At 35.6% G+C, this 18724-nt stretch overlaps 1 protein-coding gene across 1 annotated transcript; it reads right to left on the reverse strand.

Moving 5' to 3' along the window:
* Positions 1-310: 310 nt before the first annotated feature.
* On the reverse strand, positions 311-15718 carry LOC124391376 (FYVE, RhoGEF and PH domain-containing protein 5-like). The gene is made up of 21 exons (XM_046857917.1): positions 15441-15718; positions 12434-14855; positions 11957-12062; positions 11799-11857; positions 11424-11454; positions 11151-11257; positions 10927-11047; positions 9792-9870; positions 9447-9497; positions 8772-8830; positions 8468-8539; positions 8317-8385; positions 5199-5282; positions 5015-5094; positions 4781-4874; positions 2325-2462; positions 2131-2233; positions 1826-1941; positions 1349-1471; positions 1105-1247; positions 311-1022 (listed from the first exon to the last, which is right to left on the reverse strand). The coding sequence occupies exons 1-21, from the start codon at positions 15448-15450 to the stop codon at positions 986-988; spliced, it is 4104 nt and encodes a 1367-aa protein (XP_046713873.1). The 5' UTR covers positions 15451-15718; the 3' UTR covers positions 311-985.
* Positions 15719-18724: the final 3006 nt, after the last annotated feature.

Consider the following 18724-nt stretch of genomic DNA (forward strand, 5'->3'; position numbering starts at 1 on the left):
TCTTAAAATGTGCACTAGGGACAAAAAAACCTGCTAAGAATCATGCATACAGCTAAAATTAACCTTGAACTCAGAATAATGTTTTAAAGGAGACTGATATTTAATCCTGCCTTAGTTCCTGTACTGAAGGGTCAAAGGAAGTCAGATTCAAACCATACAATAAGGCCCCAAACCTTCAGAATTTTATGATAATACCTTCCAGAGGAGAAAAATCCATTGCATCAAATTGTGTGTCTGTGTGCGTGAAATTACAGTATGTAAAAGAATACCCATAAAAATATCACAAACATACATCATACCACTATATCAATGATATTTACAAATGATCTTTATTATACATTAATGTAAATAATTTGACAAACTGCACATAACGTAGATTTGATTTTTCAGTGCTTATACTTTCATTTCAAATGTTTATTATGGAAACCCAAAATGCTCAATTGCAGTGAGTCCTGCTGCAAGATGCAATTAATAATAAATTGTAATATAATTACATTTATACATATGAGAACAAAACAAACTAACAAATTAACAGTAATCATATATATTGATAGAGCATCTATCTTTGGAAACAAACAGCAAATAAGTAGCTAAACGTCAGAACGTCTAACCCATTAAAGTGAATATAAATTATAAATGCTTAATTTGTTGTCATGTAGCCTGGTTTGATTTTTAGCAGTAATTTAGTCAGTCAAACTTCAATAGAGTCAAAACTATTGCTTTTCTTCATTAAATCAGAATATTCTGGCTTTCTTTCTCTTTCTTGGCTAATAAATAATACTAATTACGCTAGTTTAATTCATCATAAAATTTGCCATTTGATATTATTTGATCTTTGGAAGGAAATAATTTTAAGGTGGGATAATCTTTGTCTTCAGAGTTTCGAATCAGATATGTATCACTGTAAGAAAAAAACAGGTCTGTGTGGATTTCACAGTTGTTTGGTATTATAATAAGAAATATAATTGCCCTCTTTAGACAGCTGCTACAGGACTGTGGCCTCTTCCATGGCACTCACCCACCTTAAAAACAGTATACATATACAATTAATGTATGATTCTTTAGCACATTCTGTATCGCCTCATGAAATCACCTGTGACTTACCTCTGTGCTGTGTGTGTATCCTGAGCCTTGAATGTGTAGTAGAGTGTAGTGTTGTGGTAGAGCTGAAAAACACTGCTTTCTCCTTCATTCTCTGACTTTACTGAGAAACCTAGCAGAGGAAGGGACTCACATGCAACCCGCTCCTAATGAGAAAAAAATAAAGGGAAAGAGAGATTCTAGGGTTTTTTTTTTTTATAATAAACTATCTTATTGCCTCAATTATAAATGTGCATGTTTATTTTACCTCAGGCTGTGGATATGTATACAGCACTTTATCTTTCAGTAGAAACCACAGACTCTTCCAGCTACGCTTTCTACTTCGACTCCTCTGCAAAGTCCCACTCATTTCACCGTCTGATCCTGTCACCTGCACAATATTAGAAATAGCAGACCCCATTAAAGGTAAATTATATTTGATCTTTATCTTATGCTATAAAAACACGGAATATTATATATGATATTGTTTGGTAATGCCCAGACTTTCCCGATGACGTGTAGTCAGTCAACTGAATCACAGAATTAAAGGCTAATAAATGGCATTCACCATTCACTAAGCATTGTGCATAGCATAGCTGATTTGCATATAATCCTATTTAAATGTATTTAGGTGTGCCCACTGTCCATTTTTTGGCATTATTATGAAATAAGAGAATAAAAAATGTTTATTATAAATATTGAAACTTAAAAGCATCATCAGTATGATGATGATATGAATGCTTACATGGTTGAAGGTTAAGTGGCCTTTACGACTCCTCCATAAACTGGGTGTGTGAATGTTCTGGAAAACGGCAGACAGTGGCCGACTGGAGCTTTCCATTAGCACAGCAACATCACCATCTGAATACATACATTTGGGTGAAAAGTCTAACCTTTTTAAAGTCAGTCAGTTCACTTATATCAAAGATTTGACAGTCATCATCTAATACATCCAATAAAATCCTCCACCATGCTACCAGCAATGTTAAAGACCTGTAAAGTATGGTTTAATGACCATCATAATGTTTTTAATAATTTTTCTTTTCTTACCATTTTTGCAAAGCTCAATGTAGCACTTATTACAAACTTTGGCTCGTCTGTTCTTCATGTATTTCAGGGGGACTTTGTTCTTGCAGCAGTCTCTGCACACAACCTTTGACCAATGAGATGTAAAGAAAATTTTAAGTCCACCTGGTTATCTATATCATTGAAGTGTGCATGTGTACTTTTGTGTGTGTAATTACCTTGCCACAGGCATGACAGTGATGCCTTCTGTGTGTGAGGCTGAAATGAACGGGGCAATTCATACACACTGCTACCTGGGAAACAGACACCAGAGGTGGTGCATTCTCCCCGAGACATACTCCTGACTTCTCTCCAATCTATAGGAGAAATGTGCTGTCAGAAATCTAATCTCAGTTCTATCTTGTTAATAATGACCTCAAAGATTTAGTGTGCCAAAATATACAATATGTGGCAAATCTTCTAGTAAAAAAAAAAAAATGTATCACTAATTAGAACATGACTTTTGGGTCATACTGTCTAATATCAGTTGCAAATAAATAAATATAATATTGTATAGACTTCTTTATTTCATTGCTAATATTTGGTAAACTGTATAAAAAAAATACACTTCATAAATCCCTAATTTACAGATATGTTTATTTTTCTCATTTTAATAAAAGGTGCAAAATCTGTAGTATAAAAGGCCTTTGTAATGTTTCTTTAGAGTAACTCTAATCACTGATTAACTTTCTGGGCTCTCGGATTTGGTCCATCTATCTGCTTTTTTTTTTTTCCTGGTGTGCAGCACAATGTATCATTTGTTAACCAGTATAACAATATTGACCTTTTCGATACTCAACTCAAAGAAACCTGCAACAAGAGCAAACCAAAGATCTAGCTAAAGATTCCAGATAAGATATGTTTTTTGTGTTTTGATCATTAAAATACCAACTAATGGTTCCTCTTCGGGGCACACTTGTTTTTTTATTCGTTGCTGAGGTTTGGAAGAGTATTTTGGTAGTGGTGGGTTGGGATTTTTACCACACAACAATAAAAAACGAATTAACAAACCACCCTGGCTATGAATTACATTACCATTGTTGTCTCTAGAATCCATTTGACAAGTACTTGACTAATGGCAGGAAAGCCTCAATGATCAGATCTAGTTTGTCAGATAAATTAAATATATTAACTCACTGTTTCTGTTTCTGCTTATTGTTATCATTTATGCTTTTAAAAGCATGCACAGTAGCTGATAGTGTGTGGGTTCCCACTTTATTCATTGAGGCATCACCACAATAGCACCTTAGTGCCCAAAATGACGTGACATTACAAACAGAACAATGCTGATGTTGATATCTGACTGAGGTCAGGTAGCATGTACACCTATGCAGGCAAATCAGATCACATTCCATACAGACGAGAACATTTATCTCTGGTTCTGTCTAAAAAGCACTGCTTTATAAATGCACACTGTATGCATAGAGTTTGTTTGTTAATGGGAGGTGTGATAAAGGCCTTTCACACATCCAGCCAACAGAGAACAGAGTTGCTAAGTGCTAATTGGCAAAAACTTGGCCATCACGAGCATTTTAGTTTTCCACAACAGCCATCTGTTATGATACCTGAGGAGATTCTGCTTTTAGAAACCATTTCAAGTTGCTTGGATAGAAAGTGTCTGTTTGTAGTGCTAACACACAGCTTGTAAGCAAACTCAGTGAGGTTTATTGCGAGAAATCTAGGAAACAATTTTGCATATGGCCTTCTACATCAAACATCGGGAATGACCATGTATCCTGTGCTCTTGTTTTAATTGTGCACAATGATATTTTTTCTATATATTGAAAGCTAAGAATTACACAGGCTTCATATTGTTCCTAAACCAATGCAATACATTTACATTGATTCCCAGAACATGGTGATTAAACACTTTAATTTGCTGGTCATTAAATACCGTGTTTTCCGGACTATAAGCCGCTACTTTTTTCCCACGCTTTGAACCCCGTGGCTTAAACAACGAAGCGGCTAATTTATGGATTTTTCCTGCCCCGTAACATTATACCAATAAAATCGCCGAACGGGTTCAGGTGAACCAATGAAACTCTTTATATTAAATCAGATGCGCTCCCACTGAATCGGGCCGCACCACATCATAAATATGGATGAGGTTCCTCTGACGTTTGACCTGCCACTCACTCGGAGTGTCTACAGGAAATGCTAATCATTAATCACGCTGAAAACAACCGGGCATGAAAAAAACGCACTTCACCTGTGTTCTGAGCTGCACGGCTTCGGGAGAAAAGACTCACTGATGGTGTTTTTTAAACGCATGACGATGCCAAAAGATAAACTCCGGAGAGAAATTGTTGTGAAAGAAAGGAGGAATTTTGGAGTTTTTGAATTTTTGGAATTGAGCCAATTGAGTTATCTGTTGAATAGGTTAATAACAATAATAGTATACTTTATCTAAATCTATAATAACAAATATAAAAACTTTGCTTAGAGGTGGTTAAGGCATTGTGGATCTGTGGATCTGAAAGTCATAAGTTCGAATATTCTATTATATAAAGGCATATTTTATATATATATATATATATATATATATATATATATATATGACAGCGTGGTAGTGCTGGGATTTTAACTCCTGACTTTCCAGACCAAAGTGAGTTAGTTAGTAACCTAAATATCATACCTCATTAAAACCAGGTGGTTCTATCAATAATGAGCCCAGGTCAGCTACTGTACGATTCAGCGTAACGAACCAATCATCCCTCTCAATAGAAGAGCTGCAAACAAGAACACATACAAAACACTTAAATGCACTGGAATGTGAAAGAGAGAGAGAGAGAGAAAGCACAACAATTTGTATGTGTGTGTGTGTGTGTGTGTGTGTGTGTGTGTGTGTGTGTGTGTGTGTGTGTCTTACCTTGCTAACAGTGTTATACTAATGTCTTTGACCTCAATCTTCAAGGCATTCTGATTATTTTCTATCAAATGTCTAGTAACCTGAGAGATGAATAGAAAAAAAAGAAAAACATAAGAAAATACTATAAATAGCATTAGAGAATCAATATAAAACTATATTACTTGATAACAATTGTGTGTATTACCTCCATCCCTGTCAGGGCTAGAGTATTAATGAGTCTGTATTTGCCATCTTGTTGAGGGTACGTGTAAAGCATTATATCACTCATCTGCAATATAGAACATCGAGGTAACATATCAGCACATAGTGACTTGCAGAAAAATCTCACTGTTTAGTGTAATGTAATATCTTAATGATTCAGTATGGATATGTATTGTACAGGTGTCACCACAAGAGGGCAGAACAAGTAGCGTATTTACTACAGTGTTTCTGTTATTAATCCCAAACACATCAGAGACATTACAAACCCATTGCTTCTCTTTTTTAGCTCTTATAACAATCTTACAAATGAACATATATGCAGTGTATATAGTGTATATTTGATCCATTCTGTATCACTGTTTACTAAACCAAGGGCTAAACACTGAAACACTTAAAAAGATATGTTCATAGCACACTAGGACAGTTTCATACATATGCTCTTGTTCCTAGCTTGCACACATCTTCAACTATGTCACCATTTTCAGTCTTAAAGACAATGCTATTGTTTTTAATGCTGTCTTAAATTATAATCTATGCATACAGAATGAACACTGAAACATACCAGATACTTAGGTATAACCCTGCTTTGTCAGTGTTTGTCACATATTTCTGACTCACAATATCTATAAAGCCACTTGTCTCTTCATCTGTCTTAATTACCAATAAGACAGACTGTTTGGGTGGGTATGTTAGCAATATCAGCATGTCTAGATCTTCATTCTATTACATTTGTTAATAATAAGAGATTTATTTGAAGTTAAATAGACAGGAATTTGGACATAATGCTTCAGAGACCCAAAAAGTCTACTAATATAAAAAATAAATATTAATATTAAATACACATATCAGTACAGATTGTCATGTTTTAAAATACTCTGTTAAAAGTAAAGAAGTTTGGGCTTTGACATGTACTTTAGTAAAAAGTGCCCATTACTACTACCCATTTTAGTGTGACGCTGGAAACTGGACACCACGTCATATATATATATATATATATATATATATATATATATATATATATATATATATATATATATATATATATATATATATATATATATATATATTAGGACTGTCAAACGATTGAAATATTTAATCATGATTAATCACACAATTGTCATGAGTTAACTCAAAATTAATCACAATTTAATCGCACATTCTAACTGTTCTAAATGTACCCTGAATTAATACTTTTCATGTTTTAATACTCTAATCAACATGGGCATGGGGAAATATGGATGCTTTATACAAATGTATGTTTATTTTTAGTGACACCAAACTGAGCATAGAACATAAAGACAAAATATTCTTGCAAATGTTTTAAAGTAATTATGGTGTTTTAAATTACGTAAATCATCAGAACACCTCACGGAACTTTTGATATGTTTCCACACGGACGGTTAATGAGGTGATACCGGAGAAAGCTTTCTATTCATATACAGTATTTATTATGTCTGTGAGCCCCCTGTCTGTTTCATTTATTTTACAAAATGACTGTGTCTTGTTATTATGAGTGTATACAAATCAAAGTAGATGCTTTACAGATTCGAATGATGTATTTCTTTTATCTGTACTATCAAAAAAGAGTAATTCAAGGTCGTTTCGGCGTTATAAGGAAAAATGCCAGAAAACGCGGGGTAATTGCTGCACATCATGGAGGATTTTGATGCTGATTTAAACCTTGTCACATCAGTAAAACAAATGTGTACTGATTAAAAATGATTTTCCTGTGGAGTTTGTATTTATTTTTATATCTGAGTAAAGAAAAGACGTTGTGAATAAACGTGTGTTGCTTTGAAGGTTTTAGTTTTGCCTCTTTTATATTTATTTATTTATATTTTTAATAAAAATGGTTAGACAGAAATGTGCACTACATTAATTGCACGTTAATAAAATGTGTGCCATTAAAATTCATTTTCGCTAACGCGTTATTAATTTTGACAGCCCTAATTAATATATTAATACAAAACTAACTTCAAATGTTGTTACCTAATAAATGTATCCAGGCTCAACATCCACCATATAGAACACAAGCAGAGAAAAGATGATGATGATGATCAGGTGATCAGGAATGTCTCTGCTCAGTCATGTTTACATCGCTGACTCCCTCTGTCTCATCCACATTAACCCCATACTTCTTGTTGCCTTCTGCCTGCTCATTGTTATCTTCGTAAACTAGCCTACATCTGTGGTGTGTGAGAGCCAGGAAATGATACACCAGTGGTAGATTGAAAAAGCCACACAATGACATGAAATAGGTTAATAGGCTGAAAACTACTTAAGTACAGTAACAAAGTATTTGTACTTTGTTACTTCCCACCTCTGACCCAGACACTACAAAAATAAAAACCCATAAATGAACAGCGTTTTTAAATCAAAGCTCCCAGTCTGTGTTTCTTTTTTGTCCTTTTGTTACTCTCTGGATTTTCGGTTGTCTACATGAGTTTCCTGTGCGTTCTCGGGTTTCCTACCACCTCCCAAAAACTGTGGTACACTATAGGTGGACTAGCTACTCTAAATTGCCCTGAAATGTGTAAATGAGTATGAATATTTGTGTATTTGCATGTGTGTTCTATCCAGGGCACTCCATATCCACTGCAACAGCATAAAGTGATAACTAAATATAAACGAATGAATAAATGAATGAACAAATAATCTATTTAACAGTCTATTATTATAATAATAATAATAATATATTTAACATTTAACAGACAAAATGCAACAATTTAGATAACAGGATATTACTGAAGTACACAAAATATATACAATAATAATGATTCTGTGAAGTAGAAATGAACCAGAATTGCGATTTTTAAGATTTGTACATTACAGACTTAAGTCTAAAAGTTGTGTGTTGTATTTGGGTGTCTCTCTCTTCCTTACAAACAACATACAGTTTTGAGGGAAAAACATCCTGCCAGGAAATCCAACTCTAAAAAACAAGGACATCACCATGTAGGGGTGTGGGAAAAGTCGAGCAACAGACAATAGGGCTGAATAAAAATTCCCTTTGTTGACAAAAACGTTCTGTCATTTGTGACTGAAATAGCAAAGGGCTGTGAAGGCTTTAACACAAATCAATAATAAATAACATGACAAACCAAGAATAGATGACGTGGCTGTTTGCACTTCCTGCTGACCTTCATCAGGGTTCCCTCTTTTACAAACACCTAAACACAAACAGGCTTAAATCATTTATACTGTAAGTATGTGACAAGTTGGGTTGTAAGTGAAGTTCATATGCTCTCTCACCCTCCCAGGCTGAAGCAGGTTCTTTAATCCCTGGACATTGTGCTCGATATTGACCAGACGCAGAAGATCTGCCTGAGACAACACACAGCACACTTCTGAGTACTTATACACATTCTTGTCCTGCCATTTTCCATTATATTAAAAAAAAAATTAAATCTGTCTTTTAGTGTCTTTAAATGCATTTATAAAGAATCTATTGTAAATAAACGAGACAGTTTATTCAACCCCAATTGATTCAAATTTTTACTCAGTGAAAAACAGCACACACTATTTAAGTCTCACACACACAGTGCATGCAACTCACTCCATTCTTGAGTCTGTCCTTTGCCTGATCAGCTACATCCGAGACCATCTCCATAGCAGCTGAGATAAAGCATTTAAAAGGGAACAAAAAGGAAGCATGATTAGATGTCCACTGGTACCCTGACCTTGAACAACATATACACATACCAGTGAGGGCAAAAGTTTGCATCTCCCATTGCTCAAACGCTACATGGGAGTGAAACACGAGGTATTTTAGTAGTTAATCAAACAGTCACACAGAAACTAGGAGATAAAAGGCCAGATGACCTTCTGATTACTAAGAGAAGACAGAAACTGGCTACCACAAGAACAACACACATAAAATGATATAATACATAAGGACCCAATTCAATTTAGAAACGTTGTACTAAAAAAAAGTATGTCTGGTTACAGTTAATGTTTTATCAAAGCATGCTGCCATCAGGAAATTGGTATTTTGTTGTAACTAATATTATGTAATATCATATGATTTATGAAAAAAGTCAAGTCAAGTCAAGTCAAGTTTATTTCTATAGCGCTTTTCACAACAGACATTGTCTCAAAGCAGCTTTACAGAAATCAACAGTCAAGGTGAACGGTGTGCATTTATCCCTGATGAGCAAGCCGTGGCGACTGAGCCATCCGTGGCACCAGAAAAAGGAATAATAAAAGCTGTAGCTTTATTGATGTTACCTACCTTGTATATCTTCATACTCTCTGGAAAGTATTGAGAGATTGTTTTTGTAATCTAATAAAGATAAAAGAAGAGGGGTGTCAAAAACAAGCACTTTAGACAAAACACAGATGCAGAACACACTATAAATAACACAATATACTATATCTTCATTTTGAGGAGGTCTGAGGTAAAGCAAAAGTTAGTCAAAATGTTAGGGCGATTACTATGCTGGTGTAGTGTATAGTTTGAATATAGTATGTCTTGTGTAGCAGTGGATGTTTTGCTGGTGACTCTAACTGGTGTGGAATGTGTGTAATGGCTAACGCATATTTGGACAGTCAGAGCTGCTTAAGTTTAATATGTTACCTGTTAGAAGCATGCGGTATTGCAGGACTCGTGCTATCACATGCAGCAACTGTTGTTTGAAGGCACTGATGTCCAGTTGCTGAAAGACACAGATAATGAGCTACTGAAATATTACATACATTACAAAACAATATACTATGAACAATACACCATGAACATACAGTAAATATCAGATTCACACTTCAGATACATTTTGGTAGTAATAGCACTCGCAATGTCAGGCAATTCTTCATTAGTTACGGTGTTCTTATAAGTGCATTTCAATTCATTTCAAGTGTATGAGTATATTACAATAGCAATAACAACAGACATTGTCACATACATGACATGATGGAAATCTTGTTGTAGAATTATATTAGAATGGGCAAACCGGAGGAGACTTAAATATCATATGGTAGAAGCAAATTCAAAGAAGCAGACTCAAAAGGAAAAGCAATAATAGATGGACTATTAATATGTTTTTCAAACTTTTCCTGTAAAGCCAACAGTCATAGGTGTGTTAAATAAATGTTCAGAATGAGCATCACTTTACTTAAAAATTACAGTAGCAGAGGAAACAAGCCTGCAGTATCCAGGTGAAAATTTAGTGTGGCCTAATATGGAGCCAAGTTAAGGATTATGTCTCAATCTGGTTACAGCATTCATCTAGTTAAGATAGCAGGTAGCTTGCAGTAAAGGGTGAAACTAATATGCAGTGTGCTTTTATTCAAAAATCAAGAACAAGCGACTGCAAAATGTGCTAATTATATATATATATATATATATATATATATATATATATATATATATATATATATATATATATATATATATTTTTTTTTTTTTTTAACTCATTAGATAATTTTACTTATTTTATACTTTTCCTTTTGGAATAAACTTGAACACAAAGATAACAATATTTTATTATATTATTATATTTTATTTCTGCTTTCTGACAATTTTCACTGATAAAATCACTATAGAAATACATTTCTCTCATTAGCGTGATATACTGTATGAGATAATTAAGTCCCTGAACAGCCATATACTGTATGTACATCGATAAGCACCAGTTCACCTATTTCTCAGTAAGCTCTGGGTTTGGCAGTGTCTTGTTAAAGGTGCTGGAGAACTAAAGACATGTGTGATATCTTACTGTGTTCTCCATCTGCTCCATAGTCCTCGCCTTGGAGTCATGCTGGCTAATAAAAGAAGAGAAAACTGAAAACTCTGCTTTCTTCGCCAAGAGAATGTCAGCAATGCCTTCCTTTTGATCCCTAGAAAAAAGCAAAAACATGGTGTGATTAGGAAGAAAAGGTATATATAGACACATGGATTGATGTGACGCATATATAAATATATTTTAGTTTTGTGTCTCACCACTCTTTAATGCGGTTTTCCAGTTGAGTGTGGAGGTCTTGGTGGAGTAAACAAATTGCTGGCAAATCACTCCAAAGTTTATTCAGCTGCTCATCTGCACCTACGGTCTGTAGTTTGATGAATACAGATTAATTGTGGAAATTCTGTAGACTTCCACAAGGCACATTTTGTATACATCTGTAGGAAATGGTCAATATGATGTTGTTTATATTGATGCAATAACTTCCTATATCTATCATACACTAACTCATGACGAGTACACGGAGTACATACCTCATTCAGAAGCTTTAAAGTCTTTACATGCCTTAAAAAAGAAAAAAAGAAAAAATATAACAAGACATAGGACACTTAGGGATAATCACAATAAACATTTAATGTAAGTAAACTATTAGCAGCAGAAAAACCAGAAGTACAGAATTATGGACTTTTCTGTGAGTGTTAAAAGAGATTTGTGTTTGAATTACTTGCTTGAGCAGATTGAAATTGGCATGAAGTTAATGTTTGTTTCCATATGCATCGATACATAATTGCTTTGCTTACAATTGATGACAGCACCATCATCTTTAATTCTCACATTATACAGCATTTATTCCCTAGTCATTTTCTCTTACGTACCCATATTTTTTTTAATGAAATAATTGCACTCACTGTGTTTCACTGTCCAGCAGCTCCTTCACAGTGTAAAATGCTCTAGAGCAATTAACCGTCTGAAAACAGAAAATAATGCACTAGTTAAAACTAATAGTTTGACACACACAGACACAAGTATAGGCTCTGATTCACATATAGGCTCCTTGATAGCTTACCAGTCTTTCAGATGCTTTTTTCTCCTCCTCTTTTGAACACTCTACACCTACAGATACACTCACTGTTCCATCTGACCTCACCATAGGAGAGCAGATTGTGTAAGCACTAAGAATAAAACAGACATTCAACATATACACACACACACACATCTGGAAGTACTTATATTTACTTATATCAAATAAATGAACACACGTTTAATGTACTGATTGGCGCAATAATCATATAGCACCTACACACACATTTTCTCCCTAGTATGTTGTTAGAACTGTAAGTTAGTAAGTATGGGCTATTCCCACCCACCTTCATCTGGCTATTCCCACCCAACTTCCCTAACACTCCAGGTAAGTAGGATGGGTGAAAGATACAAAATGCTGTGGTATTGCTGGGATTCAAATGTGTGAGCTTCCAATAAGTTGGTAAACAATATAGTGAATTCCCAATAGTGTTTTTGACAATAGATGATTTAAATAATTTACCTCTCAGTCTCTTGTTCGTTTGCTGAACTTTTGCTCTGAAAGCTTTGTAGGCTGCTCATATCCACATAACCATCAGTGTCATTAGCTGAGCTCTGGTTTCGTTGATTCTGATTGGAGGGTGATAAAAGGCGGACTTGCACATTTTCATAGTGAGGACTTGTATTTAAAACATTCTCATAAATTGAGAAGTCCACATTTGGGGAAGAGAAAGACCGAGGCTTCGAAAGCGGGAAAGGCTGTGTAAAAAGGGAGTGGATCAAGTCATCTGACTCCACCCTTAACATATCCCATGAGTTGGGACTAGATGAACCAAAACTGTTATTTAAAGGAGGGCTTACACCTTGCCTATGCATGTCCTTGTGTAAACGAAAAGAAGATGGGGATGAAGGTCCTGAACTGTCATATGCTCTGTGAAATTCAGGGCTGTCTGTACATTGCCGAATTAAATTTAACCTTCGACAAGAGCCCTGAGGACTTGATTCTGAAGATGACCTAGATGACACCGAGCGACTATCTGTCCTTCTTTCAGTTTTTCTCAGAAACCGTAATGGTAAGAAATAACGTTTGAGGCCAAAGTCAAGTTTCCTATTACAGGCGGTCACATCACTTGGCAAAGCAGGGGTACTCTTTCTAATTGGCCGTCTTGTGATAGAAGACAGTTCAAAAGGAGGTGGTATATCCAGCGGAGGTGGGGGAGGATTTCCCGGTGAGAGACATCCTAATGAACCAGTGAAAGCAGGCAAACTATCTCCTAGATAATTATGTCGTGTATAGTATGACTGTGGGTGTAGCATTAAACGTCCTTTTCCTGATATTGTGGTGCTAAATGAATCCAGTCTGGGGGTTTCCACGGATATCGAACGTGTCATTAAATACTTCCTGGACTGCAAAAGGTCTTTGGGTTGGAACTTCGGCTCAGTTTCTTCATACACGTGCTCTTCTAACATCTTTGTTGCCATAACTGTCATACCACATGAAATGTCTGTTCTTTCTTTTCCATTGTAACAGTCCTCTTGCATCTTTTGCTCTTCAGGTTGTGGAGAAACAGTGGACGAGGCACTTGGAATAGCTATGTCATAGTCATCTGCTTTTAACTCGGTTGATACAATTTGTTCTGTCTCTGGGCCATTCTGGGCATTTTCATTATTTTGCCTGGTCTCCTTTCCTTCTACATCATCTGAAGTCACCTCAGACTCAGATGAGCAGAATGAAGAGGAGCAATGATCAGAAAACTCAGAAAGCACTTCAGCTTCTCTCTCAGATTTTGGATAAACTGTTGGGTCTGAGTGAGAAATTCTGAACAATGAAATGTTTTTCACTGGCTTCTTTTGTTCCAGTTCTTTTGCCACTTCACCACCATCCTCCCCAAAAGCACCCAGTGATTCATTTGAGTTCTCTGAGTCCTCTTCCACAGAAAGCATTACTGTGTCTCCACATTCACTCACATCTTCAACTCCTGACTTCCAAGAGATCTCAATATGTTCAAAGAGATCACACTCAGAAAAGCCATCAGGGTCTGCCAATGCCTCACCTGCATCACACACCTCTGGGAACGTGGTGACTATGTCAGTTCGATCTGGGGTCAAAGCATCTGCGTTGAGTTTGTTTGTGCACATGCCATTTGAATAAAATCCAGTTAGATATTTTGATTCGGTGAACATGTCATTAGTATATGTTTTGTCAGACAATGTTACCGGTGGGCGTGTTTTGTTTCGGTTTATTCCATCTTTGTGCACTATTTGCTGATGGATCGTGTGTGTAGATGAGAATATGGAATCTTCAGGTGTGACAAGTGATCTTTTTTTCCCATTCAGAACTACTTCCTTCCATTCCTTTTCTATATTAAGCCGTCTGTCCACTCCTCCCATTTCCCCCTCTTTACAGTAAGAGTCAGAGAGGAGTTTCACGGAGCTTAGATCTTTGCATTGTAAGTTAAATCCCTCCCTCTGTTCTAAACCTAGCTGCCAGTCGAACCCATTCCCCTGTGCCAGCTCCTCTCCACAACCCAAATCATCCCCCTGTTCTAGTATATTGTCCTGTTCATCCAGATCTGCTTGTGCAAGCTCCTCCCATTGCATAGAGCCCTCTTTACAATTTATGTTTTTCCATAGTTTTGACTCCTGCCTTTGTTTCACGTCCTCTGTCAGTCGTGATTCCTTCCATTGTGTCTGTACCTCCTTCCTTTGGTTTTTCAGTGGGTGCTGTTCCGAATTAGCAGGCCTTAGGTTTTGTTTAGTGTGTCTCTTCAGGTAATAATTTAAACCGTGACCCTGTGTTGAGCTTGATCTTGCTTTGGAAAAAATTGGTAGCTTACATCCCTGTTTCTGGCAACACTTTTCTGGCACTGGGTGAACAAATTGCCCATTGGGAAGACACTGGGCTTGGATCTGGTCTTTGGGATTTATGTGATGCTCCTGTAAAACTGAAACATACAGAAGACACTTTAACCATTGTCAGGCATTGCTTACACTTACATACACACACTCTGCTCAGAAAAAAACTACACATTTTATTGAATTAAAATGAATTTGCAACCAAAGGTAAGTGTTCAATACTACACTGTAGTATCTGTGATCTAAATCTGAGGAGCTTGGTTTCATTACCTAATTCCACAGGTCCACAAGTTACTCATTAATAAAGCCTGCAAATCTCAGTTACATCCTTATTTAAAAAACCAAAAAGCTCAATTCTAGGCAGCACAAACTGTCAATTGAGTTTTAGTTATGCTAAAATAAAATCCATAACTCAATGAAATGAAATCCGTTACAGCAAGTCATTTATAATACAAATCCCCCCAAAAAATCCATCTTTTAAATGCATATTGAAACTAGATTATGTGTTTAGTAGATGTACATAGACAGATAAATATTTGTTCTATTGTTGTGTTTTATAAATGTAAAATGATTCCCTTATATTTAAATACACAGTGTTGCTTAGTGAATGTGCCAAATTTGCATGCAACAGTATAATAAAAGAAAACTTTTTTTTTTTTTTGCTAAAAACTTACCTGCACTCATATTGTCCACATGACTTGGTGGGATCCTAGTAAAACACCAGTTCCATAAACAGGTTAAAATAAATAAAGCTTCAAAATAAATCCGTAGACATAATATGAGAAATGTACATAGTTGTTATAAGTTTGAACGAGGACTAGAGCCTTGCTCAGTATTGCATATAAAGCAGTGGAGTGTGTTATAGAGGCGGTGAGACTGGGAGTGGGATGGGAGGCGTCTGTCTCTATGAACTTCCTGTGGAAAAGCCGCCAGATAACTGGCAAAAAATAGAGAGCTAAGACATGTCTGCCCTAATAAGACCTCACAAACAAATTAGATACTTATTTACTTGTATCTGTTTTATCTTGTATATGAAAAAAGAAATTACACAATTAATCACATAAGTATAGATTTGGACTTATTGTCACATCTCGGTTTATCCCTGATTTCATTCATGTGACATCATCAAGGGGATAAAATAAGCATCAAACAGGAAGCCCACCCAAAGGTTGACATGAAAAAAAAAACCACATGCTAACAAAACAAATTATGTTACTTAGTTCATGTACAAATGCGTATAATTTAATAATTTTATTATTATATTTTTTAACCATACTTTAAAACTTGACCCTTGTGTTATCTATTACTTTTAAAATAACTGTTTTTTTTACTCCTAATAAATGCTAGCATAAATGCACCCGGTGATGTCAGAGTGGCATACAATGGATTACATCTCAAAAGGAAAGATTAAAATAGAGTATCAGCCAACAATTTATCTCAAATATCACTACATATATTACAAATATTTAAGTACAAACATATTTTAATGTGTTTCAGGAAGAAGTTTTCCTTTAATACCCAAATAGTTCAGTGTGCAGTGAGTCAGCAGGTGTATGGTCTGTCTCGAGTCATACATGCCCCAATGCTCTAGTTTAATATGGCAGAAGGCAGTTTTGTGAAAAGGCTATGGTTTGAGTGGCTGGGGTCTTTGATAATCCTCCAGGACAACCTTAAGCACCATCTGTTGAAGATATCCTGGAGGAAACGATGCTCACCTTGTGCAGTTTGTGCTACTTATATAGTCAAGAACAGTAACAGTAACAGAAATACAACTGGATAGGGTACTCTCGATATAAAGAATTATTTAACAGGTGGATTCTTGAAAAATATCTCATAAAGCATCTTAGTTTATAGAAGCGTTACTGTGTGTCTTTTATGTCAACTTCAGAGAATGTTAGAGATATTCTGTGACACAGATCCAACCAATTAAAAGTTGCTTACTGTATTATTGTATTTAATGCAGCTCTATTAATGTGCAAATAATTATTAAACTGATTATAGGTCATTATTATGTTAATTATCCAGAAGCACACTGCATCCCTGCATCCACATGTGCATGATAAATGTATTTTAAACAGCTGGCGGACACATCATAAATATGTAAACAGGAACAGTTATGCCATCCGGTTGTATTCATTCAGCAACGCATAATAGACAATAGTTGCTGTATTGCTGTATCAGAACTTAATTTCCCTGTCTGAGCTCATAATGTAATAATGGACACATTTTTTCATATTATACATTCAATCGCACATTTCTATTGTGTGAAGTTGCTTAGTTCACTTTGCTGGTTGACTAGTTTTTCTCTCTCTCTTTCTCTCTCTTTCTTTCTCTCTCTCTCTCTCTCTCTCTCTCTCTCTCTCTCTTTCTCTTTCTTACTGACCTTATTAGTAAACTGTACACAGCAGACTGGCATTAAGTTTAAATCGCAGAACTGGCCCTCATGTTCAGTTAAGCATTATAGCAGGTTTCACTGTACTAATACTCGATATAATTTTGCTTCTGTCCTTTTCTGCTCTTGTATGTACACTCTACCTATTATCCATGGAAAATATAAACGCTTAACATAATAAAAACTAAAATACAATTCTAGTACACCACGCAACCTCAATTTATTTTATTTTTTAATTAGCCAAATTTATATAATATAATAATCCTTAAGAGGGAAATTCTTAAGCAATGCAAGTGTGTTGTTCATAAACAAATGTCTGCCTGTTCAGATACCTATTTCTCCCATGATGAGCGTTCATCATTTACTTGTAGATGATATTTAGCCCCTTTGGCACATTTCAGTACCCTTTCTTGCTGTAATGCTAAATAAGCATATCTGGAAATAGAAAAAAGGAAGCAGGTGGAGGGTGAGCAAATAACTTATGTACAGTAGACAATTTTGTCTATGCCAACTTACCTCTATTTTCAGTTACCAGAGAATGTGAAGTATTTAATGAAATAACTTTGGGCTTTATCAAAGATTTTCAGAGGTTTCAGAAGATTTTGCTTCCTTAAAACGTATAACCTTCAAACCAACTTACCTCAAATATACATCTATATAGTCTAAATAATGCACAAGTATTCTAACACACACTGGCTGGTGTTTGGTTAGAACAAAGAGGGGAAAAAACACCCAAGGCAGGACACTCCACCCTTTTGAACCAACAGGAAATGTTCAGAAAGAGTATCATCTGTGTGTGTGTGTGTGTGTGTGTGTGTGTGTGTGTGTGTGTGTGTGTGTGTGTGTTATGCCACTGTGTAAATATATGTAAGTCGTATAGAGTGTACACAGTTGTGTGTGTGTTTGTGTGTGCATGTGCCACCACATACTCTGGGCCAACTCTGTGTCCCAGGGTTTCATTATGTATGTGCGTATGAGTTATAGTGGTGGTACTATGTGAGTCACATGTAGTCATGTATTATTTTTCTGTGCATTTGCTCAGTTTGTCTTCTTTTTTTATGGACAATTGTTTTTTAAAATTTATGATAAAAAAAAATCATAAATAAAGATATATATATATATATATATATATATATATATATATATATATATATATATATATATATATATATATATATGCACATAATTAACATAACATAAGTGAAGGCCAGAGGGAGCCATTTCTTCTCTACAGTTTTAGGATACTGACTGGAACATGTTTTCCTCACATTCCACACTGGACTCTTCTGACAGCTAAGAACAGGAAACTGAGGCTACAATTCGCACAGGCTCACCAAATTTGGACAATAGAAGATTGGAAAATTTTGCCTGGTCTGATAAGTCTCGATTTCTGCTGCGACATTCGGATGGTAGAATTTGGGCAGAATTTGGCGTCAACAACATAAAAGCATGGATCCATCCTGCCTTGTATCAACGGTTCAGGCTGGTGGTGGTGGTGTAATGGTGTGGGGGATATTTTCTTGGCACACTTTGGGCCCATTAGTACCAATTGAGCATCGTATCAAC

Source organism: Silurus meridionalis, chromosome 1 (genome assembly GCF_014805685.1).
Source record: "Silurus meridionalis isolate SWU-2019-XX chromosome 1, ASM1480568v1, whole genome shotgun sequence".
Lineage (NCBI taxonomy): Eukaryota > Metazoa > Chordata > Actinopteri > Siluriformes > Siluridae > Silurus > Silurus meridionalis.

Coding starts and splice junctions, on each gene's coding strand:
- LOC124391376 (XM_046857917.1), bottom strand. Junction 8,386..8,467: donor ACCTGCTTCAGCCTGGGAGG/GTGAGAGAGCAT, acceptor GTTTGTGTTTAG/GTGTTTGTAAAAGAGGGAAC. Junction 1,248..1,348: donor ATACATATCCACAGCCTGAG/GTAAAATAAACA, acceptor TTTTCTCATTAG/GAGCGGGTTGCATGTGAGTC.